The sequence below is a fragment of the Echinops telfairi genome, unplaced genomic scaffold (assembly GCF_000313985.2).
Source record: "Echinops telfairi isolate 266 unplaced genomic scaffold, ASM31398v2 ScPeMD7_70;HRSCAF=299, whole genome shotgun sequence".
In the NCBI taxonomy this organism is placed as follows: Eukaryota; Metazoa; Chordata; class Mammalia; order Afrosoricida; family Tenrecidae; genus Echinops; species Echinops telfairi.
This window is the reverse complement of record NW_022103968.1, coordinates 53,291,374-53,300,361: the sequence shown is the minus strand read 5'-3', so window position 1 is coordinate 53,300,361 and position 8,988 is coordinate 53,291,374. Positions and strand designations below refer to the sequence as shown.

Below are 8,988 nucleotides of genomic sequence, written 5' to 3'. Positions count from 1 at the left end.
ACTGATCCTAATTTTTAGTTGGTTCAGAACACAGAAAAGAAATTATATTTGCTGCCCTAATTATCTATCCTCAAGAAATGCTATTACTGTTTTTTTCATAATAGTTCCTTTTAAATTTCCATGTCTAACTAATTCTTCCTGAAAGCAAGGTGCGCGCACGCGCGCGCACACACACACACCACTACGTGTCATACATTGTGCTAAAAACGACATGGTGAATCTTAATAAACTCTCAACATAATCCTATGTAGTTATCCCTATCCTGATTATATAAAATGAAGCTCAAATCAGTGACTCCCAAGCTTGCTGGGCCTACCAATCACTTTTCAGAGAAAAAAAAATCAGTTACTTAGCATCTCCTGGCAATGAAAAGCTTTGGCATTGTAGCCCATAATCCAGGATAAAGTAGAGGTATCTGCTTTTCCAGGCCCCCTGGATTGTTTTAGTGCCCCACCTTTTGGAAAACACTGCTCTAAGTGATGAAATCAGTTTTCTAAAATAATAGAACTAGTAAATAGGTAGAACTTGATTATCTTTCTTGAGATTTATTAATATCTATTTCTTTCTATTAGATGTCCTTGTATCTTCAAATAGGTTACGGTCAGCTCTTTGCTATTCAGGTGGTTTAATATAACTTTGTAATTTTCTGTTCTGGTTTTCGTTTAAGAAGAATCTCTTCCCCTTTCAAGTTCTTGAACAGGATGTTGGTAGGAATGAGAGATGGCTTCGTGGTGGTCCCATGTACGGCCTACAAGGTCAACAACATATAGCATCATTCAGTCCATTTTTCAGGTGAGGAAATTGGACTCCCAATCACAGAGAATGTAAATGGATTGTGTGTTAGTCTGGGTACATTAGAGAAACAGATCCACAGAAACTCATATGTATAAGAGAGAGTTTTATATAAAGGGTAAGTGCACATCGAGAAAACCTCCCAACCCAGTGCTGGCCAAGCCCACAAATCCAACATTAGCCCATATGTTCGACACCAATCCACAAAGTCCTCCTCCATCTCATAAAGCACACACAACGATGTCAACTGCAAGAGGAAAGCCGAGTCAGTGAACGTGTAAGCATCTCAGCGTTGGCAGGGGTCTCCGCACGGCTGCTCGAGCACCCAGGGCTGCATCAGGGTAGGTCCATGTGGCTTTTCCTCAGGGAACTGGCTAAGGCAGCTGCCCCCTGGTCCGACCATCAGAAAGTTAGAGACCTGAGAACTCGAAAGGCGAGGCTCACCAAGCCACTTATCTCCCTGCCCTTCTAATAATCCCACATGTGTTTGTCGGCCAGGTTGGCACAATAAACTTTAATCATCTCAGGTTGAAATGCTTGTACCAAATGTGATTGTATTGGTGTGTTAGTTTTCTATGGCTCACATATTTAGTGGCAGTTCTCGGAAGTCCAGCATGTGTCTGAGTTGAAATCCATGTCAACTAGGGTGCACCCCCTCTGCAGGTCCCAGAGGACAATCCATGTGCTTGCCTTTTTGAGCTTCTAGAAGTTGCTTGTTTGCGAGGTTGACAGCCCCCTTCATCTTCACCACCAGCAATGGCCGGCCTATTTATTATGTCAAATAATCTCTGGTATTGACTCTCCTCCCTGCGATTAAGGGAAGTAAACAGCCCATCCAAGTGCTCAGCAATGACTGGAAGGGTCATTATAAAGGGAGCCCTTTGGTGTTATTCCTGGTAATCTTTCTCTTTCTGTAACTGGGGCTTCTTGTCCTGCACAGGCTGAGCACCCTCCTGGGCATGAGGATCACTCCTTTTTCCATTCTGAATTTTCTAGCCTAATCTCCCAAATGTCTACTCAGCATCAGGTCCAACACTAAGTGCCAAAGATATCATGATAGTCCAACACTTTGTGCCTAATGGGATCAGTCTCTAAATAAAGGGGCAAACAACTAATCATTCAAGGTGAAATTTCTGTACATTTTCTGATCAGGCCCTTTCTGGGCCTGTATTTGCCTACCTTTATGTCTTTGCTTGCACTAACTAAAATACCTGTCTCCCTTTTGCTAACCCTTTTCCCATTCATTCTTAAGACAGCACTTCCTCTGCTAGCTCAATCCTGGTGAGTTGCCATTCCTCTTTGACCCTCACTAGCTAGGAAATCTTTCTCTAGGCTTCTATTCCATGTTTGTTTTATACTTTCATGCATCTGAGACCACTTTTGCTCACACACTCCATAAATACTTACAGGGTCCTGTGTAAACTCAATGCTGGGTCCTGTTCCTGGTCCTCTTGTTCATGGACATCACAGAAAGGGGTATGTTCTGCTTTGACAGTATGAGGCTGCTTGAAAAGTGATAATTCAGCCAAAATCTAAAAACCGAGGCATTAACTAGGTGAAGAAGAAGGACATTCCTGGCAGAAGGCATAATTTGCATACATGCAACAGAGAGCGAGAGCAGGGTATTCCTGAGGAGCTTAAAGGAGGTCAGTGGCTAGAAAGGAGCGAGTCATTGGGTGAGGTGCTGGATGATGTGGAGAGGCAAGCTGGAGCCAGATCCACAGGGTGTGGTGGGAGCTTTGCTCATCCCAGTAACCACCTGTGTGGATGCCCTCATTCACCCTTACCTGCTGTGAAATCCTTTGTGTTTAGTCTACATCCATAAGCTTGTGAGAAATCTTGATTCCCTCTTAAGGTTATATAAGAAATTTTAGCTTTGGTGTCAAACGGCAGGCCAACTTCAATAGGAGTAACAGTACTAGGCAACACTGAAAAACAACTGCATCTGTGAAACACTTCATGATGTGGGTGAACCTGGAGGCTATTTTGCTGCTTGAAATGTCAATCACAATAGGACAAATACTGTATGAGACCATTCATCCAATTAGAAAAAAATCACTAAACGGTTTTCACACAAAAAGAAACCTTCTTTGATGGATCAGGGATCAAAGCAGAAGCGAGGGGAAATGGCTAACTAGAGAACAGACATTAGGATGAGTGAAAGGGAAGCAAAAATAGAAAGAAATGAACGTTGAATTATAAAAAATAAGTGCAATGATTCAATATACTAAACTGAATTTTAAGATATTGAGGTCTTTTGCATAATCAACAAACACATGTGTTTGCGGTCATTTTCTGAAACTTTTACCAATGAAGACGTTTGTGGTGAGAAGAGCATTGGCTGAGAAAGACAAGGTTCTGCTTCTTGGCCTGGTTTTATCAGGGAGCTCTTGCGCCTCACACAACTCTCTCAAAGCATGACTTCAGTGTAAAATACGGGGGAGTCCCCTTTTTTGAAAGCTGTCAAAAGAAAGACAAAAATGTAATCAGAACTCCCCAGAAACTGGCTGCAGAGAGCACGGAATGGGAGCTTGCCACCCCACGCAGCATCGCTTACTAAAGCCAACGTGGCCAACTTCCCCTCGGGTGTTGGAATGGATTGCTGTTGATTCGTAGAAACACCAGATGCAGCGGCTGACTTATATTTAGGGACCATGTGGAAACACAAAATGTACCTTCTCTGTAAACACTGAAATCACGTTTGGTGAGGAGAGATGCCTGTGTCCCAAAAAGCATGTGGTCCCCACTGAGGCAAGGATGCCACACATACTATTTTCCCAGCTGCTCTTTTTCCACCCAGGACGAGAAGGCGATGCCTCCCTCCTCCTCCTTCCTACCTCAAAAGGAGTCTGTGAGAGTGCATATTACAAAAATATTTGCAAATGTCCAATTACGTGAAATCATTTCCAACATCAATTTGCCACATCAACTCCAAGTTTTCTGTGGTCAGCATTTACAATGCTATAGGATCCTTATAGAGAAGGAATCGAATTCCCAAGGTGAAAGTGCTCTTAGAAGAACCCAGTCCTATTCTGTACCCCAAATCAAACCTCATGCACCACAAAGGGGAGAATAGCTGAGAGACAAGCAGCCATCCCACACTGCCCTTAAAAAAAAGTTCATTCAAGGGCTTGTTACGGGCCTCCTCCAAACCTTCTCTTTTTTGGCAAATCTTTTATAGCCACTCAAGTGGTTTCCACGGAACAGCAGTGACTTCCTGTGTCCTCAGAGGTCATGAGGACCAAAGTCCTCCTTCTCCATTCCAGGCACCAGCCTCCGCTTCCTAATTTATCAGTGACCGCCTTTGAGCACGGGCTTATAGGGAGAGGCCGAGCTACTTACTCAGCAGGTGCCTTTTGTGGAAAACCTGATTTCAACCCTAGACTAGTAGCTACAAAGGCAGAGTAAATCTACAGTGTGAAGGGCTACAAGTTGGGGATCTCATTTTTTAAAGGAACATTTCCAAATGTCAATTTTACTGATACAGAATGGAAACAATGAATCATTACAAAGGAAGAAAAAACATCCCACCACCTTATTTCAACAGTCCACTTCAAAAAGTACCCGTCCTTTAAACATTTGAAATTGCTCTAAATCAGTGGTTCTCAACCTTCCTAATGCCGCGACCCTTTAATACAGTTCCTCATGTTGTGGTGACCGCCAACCATAAAATTATTATCGTTGCTACTTCATCACCCTAATTTTGCTACTGTTATGAATCGGGCAACGCCTGTCAAAGGGTCGTTCCACCCCCGGAGGGGTCGCGACCACAGGTTGAGAACCGCTGCTCTCAGGCTTGTGTTTGAGAACCTGCACACCAACCCTGCCATTTATGTCTCAAGGACTGAGACTGAGCAGAAGACTCAAGATACTGGGATTTGTTTGTTTTCTAATGTCTAGGCATAATTAAAACTAGGTGGGCTGTTTCTCAAAAAGTACCATCACCCATTAATGCTCACAGAAGTAAACGGAAGAGGAAGCGAAGATCATCTTGCGAATAGTCCCAACAGCTTCTCAACCGCCGGGGTCCTCTACGTTTTCCTCCCACCATGGTGCGTGGTGGAGCAACTCGACCGGTGATGCAACTCGACCAGCGATGCATCCTGATAGGCTCACTGGGCTATCACAGGACTAAGCTACTGGTTGGAAAACATACCGTGAACCTGCTCAGGTTTTTGTGATTTTACCCCCACCCCACCCCCACACCCAGAGTTGACAAGTTTAAATAGGCAGTGTAGGGAAATTACTCATGGCTGTGAAGAAAGATGGGTGAAACCAGCCAGGTGGGCTTGTAATGAGGACTTCTCCGTGTGAGCATATGGACAAAGAACTTTGAGATGTAGGCCTTGTGGCAAACAACTGATGGAGTCACGTTTGCAAGGAGACTTATAGGTATACCAGATCATGGAGCTTATGGCCAATGAATAGTGCATTCACGAAGGCGCATTCAGCCCACTGATAATGGATCAACATAAACACTCCAACTAGGAAAAAAAAATACACTGGCACCACATTAGGCAGAAATATAGCTTTATTATTAGAATATTTCATCATCTAAAAACTTTTTTAAATTCTGGGAACAGAATGTCCAACTCTTGTACAATCAACTGGCCCTGCAGATGACTGGCAAACAGAATCTAAGCAATTTGAATGCTGCTGTTAAGAATCTGTAACCTAGTTCCGGGGGAGGAAGTCAAAGAAAGTTCAAACAAAGATTGCTTCCCTTTAAAACAAATAATAAAATTACATCTATTTCTCAGTGTAATTTTGAACATGCTTTCCATCCCAGGAACTTTGGCGATTTTCTTTAAAAAAAAAAGGAACTTCTGTAAAGTCTACCACATGTGTGGACCAAGAAAAACTTCTGTAATAAGACACACAGTAGGACATGGGACTTGGCTAGGGACATAGTGTGTCCCTGGAATATTCCTTAGAGTGAGCCAGCTCCTATCTTTCAGTAATCAATCTATGCTTCAAAGGAAGCAAACGTACATGACACATTGCTTCTTAGGTGGCTCAGAATTTACTTGGAATGTTCATTTTAAAAATAGCATATGTAATTCTCAAAGTTGTTTGTCTTATATAATGTGTAGAAATTAGACATGGCATCATGGAGCTTTCTGAAGACCACTGGGGACCACCGTGGAAGAGGGCTATCTGGCCCTCTAGGCATATTATTTTAGAACTGACGATGAAAGTTAGATTAAATAAAGCCAATGAACAAAACAATCTGGTGACCGTCTTCAAAACCAAGTTGACATCATACCCACGTTACAGGACAAACAGCATGCAGGACAACCAATAAGATGGTCTCTGGTTGTGTCGTGTTTTTTCATATGCAAAAGGCTAAAGTGCAATCCTGGTATAAACATCCATGTAATAAATAATCTCTGAAGTCGATAACTTTCCAAATAAATAATTTCAACATTACAATTTTTAATAATATTAGCCTAAACAGTGATATTCACAGCAATGTCTTTTCTCCCACTCGATAGTGACCCACACAGCACACGATGGGTCCACCCCAAAAGTCAAAGTGAAGATTCAAAATCAGTATTCTCACTATGAGTGGTTCAAAATGTTTATATAAATTATATCTTTGAATTTACTGACATCTTAATTGTTCTATTACCTATTTTTAACATACTGCTAATCTGATGCTTATTGCAATAATATAATTCTACTAATGCTAATTAGATTACACTCTTAATTTTTAACATAAGAGAATTTTCTGTTTACATGAACTAACAGATGGAGTTTAAACCCACCCACCACAAACACACACCTTTTTCATGAGCATTTAAAAATAAATCATTAATATACTTGACATATATATTTTACGTGTGTTATATACATGTATGCATGTATGTGCAAGGGGGAGTGTTCAAAAAGTCTATGGAAGAATTCCATTATCTTTTCATTCAATTTCTCCACTCACTTTTCTAAAGAAAAATAATAGAATTCCTCCACAATTTTTTTGAAGCCCCCCTCCTATATATTTGTGGACAAAATTGATTTATTTCAAGAAAAATGTCATCTCTTCAAAACCCTGCATGAGACCTGAAGCCAATTGAGAAAAAAGAAAAGCAAAAGGAATACGAGAATTCCTTCCGGAAGAAAATCTTACAGCAGGAAGTACTTAACAATGCTTTGTGAAAACAAAGGCCATTTGGAGCGTGAAGGGGGGACCATCCAGGTTCTGGATCCCACAGGCCTGATTAGAAATTACTTTGGAAAGTAGTAGATGGTAAACATTTCAGGTAGTTAGCTGAAAGGTTAAGGAGGGATATCTTGGCCATCACAGGGCAGGGACGTGGCGGGAGATAAAGCACACCGCTGGTGGAGGAGTTAGGCCAGCCAAGAGGAGGTCCTGCCCACAGCTAGGGAGAGTCCCCCAACGCTGCGCAAGAAGCAGGGCTGGGAAAAGGACCAGGTAGCAGGTTTCCCACGGGGCAACGCGCAGGCATTCCAATCACTCAGATTGGGTGAGGCATGTTGGCCAGAAGGGTTATCCTCTCCTCCCCACAAACGGCCACCACAGCAGCAAGTTAGATGCAGGCTGGCACTGTGGCCTTAGGGGTGCAGAATTTTCAGGTAAAGGAGAGAGCAGAGATATTCTAAAGTCTGAATAACCATGCCTGGAGGAAAATTAAAATTCTACATCAAACCAGCTGAATGATGGTCCTCTGAAATGAGAAAAATCGAAGTCAGAATGAATGAGTCTCGTAAGCAACTCAGTGATTAGACCAGAATACTTGTGGGGAACAGGAGTCCTGATTTGGAGGAGGAGGAGGGTGGGAGGATTCACATTTATTGAGGGGAAAGTTAATAGTAAACACTATTGGTTATGGCTATTGTAGAACTTTACATGCCAATCCCTTGCCTTGCAATGAAGACAACCGTGAGCAGAGATGGGTTTTCTCCTAGTTTCTGATTTCTTATGGGACCGTGGGGCTGCGAATCAATGACCACTGTATGAAACCCCGGATAACTAGAGGTTAGGCTCATTATTCCAGAAGCCGGGCTTTGTTTTATGCACACTTTGGGAGAAGGGTGCTTCATAGTTTTATTCTTTCTATAATTGGTCTCTCACTTCTCCTTGGGGTCTGTAACAAAATGTGATGGTTCAGCGAGATTCTGGTAGCATATTCTGGTTAATCAAGGTTCTTGTTCAGACAGAAAATAAATGCACGATGCCCCATTGCTTTCCCACCCAATGTGTCTTACTGTAGGATCGTCCCACGGTGTCTTACTATGGGTTTTTGTCGGCCCCGGAACAACATTCTCAAAATCCCAGAGACGTGGTTTGGGTCACCCACCCTTTTAAATGATGTTCACAATGGCGGTGGGCTTTTTCTTAGCCATTTTTGGCCTGATGTTGACTTTCCGGCTGAACCCCAGGGGCTCCCCTTTCTTCGGTGGTCTGCACAGTTCTCTGGAGGCCTCGGTCTGTTCATGCATGGACTTAGCAGGCTGCATGCCGGGTCTGTCCTCCCTGGCTTTCCTCAGGCAGCTCCTTCCCTTTGGATGGAAGTGGGCCTTGAGATCAGAGTGGTTACACACACAATGCGCATGCCCTCGGCTTCTGCAGGTGGAGGGGGTGGGAGAGGATGGGGGGGCAGACAAAAAGAAGGCGTTCTTTAAAACAGTAACTCCTCACAGAACGGTAACTCCCAGCGACACAATCATTTCGGCCTGTTGCAGTGGCGGTAATGATGGTGGTAAAATAGATAATACACACTAGAATGCTTCTTCCAAAAACTTCCAACGACTTTCATAAAATGGGCTAATAATACTAAAGTCCCAAGGTGATCGTATGAGTCCTATTTTACTGTTCAAGGAGCCAAGGCCCAGAGATTTTCAAGGTCTACCAGGATAACCCTGCAGTTGAACTATGAATAATAATACAGTTGAATTATGGAGGAGATGGGGCTGGGACTCATGCCTGACCCTTGAAGTGACTACAAGTGGGCTCAAAACACATCTCAAGTATGATATTACTGACTGAGTTTATGGTTTAAGGTAGAAATATTCATATGTATGAATAGTTAGCATACTACAATAATAGTCCTACAGAGATAGGACTAGTCTGTAGAGTTCCTGGATGGTATATAAACAGTTTAATGCTTGACTATTATCTAAACTGTTGGTGGTTCAAACCCACCCAGCAGTTCCCCAGAAGTGAGGCCTGGGAAT

General features: G+C 42.8%; 1 protein-coding gene across 4 annotated transcripts in view; it reads right to left on the bottom strand.

Moving 5' to 3' along the window:
• Positions 1 to 5,305: 5,305 nt before the first annotated feature.
• Positions 5,306 to 8,988, bottom strand: part of ZNF365 (zinc finger protein 365) — a 30,204-nt gene continuing 26,521 nt past the window's right edge. For 3 of the 4 annotated variants that reach the window (XM_004701111.2, XM_045291604.1, XM_045291605.1), the window contains one exon: positions 5,306 to 8,377. In XM_004701111.2, the coding sequence (XP_004701168.1) occupies positions 8,116 to 8,377 (262 nt within the window). In that variant the 3' untranslated portion in view covers positions 5,306 to 8,115. The remainder of the gene's footprint in view (positions 8,378 to 8,988) is intronic. The other variant, XM_045291606.1, reaches the window with a different exon arrangement.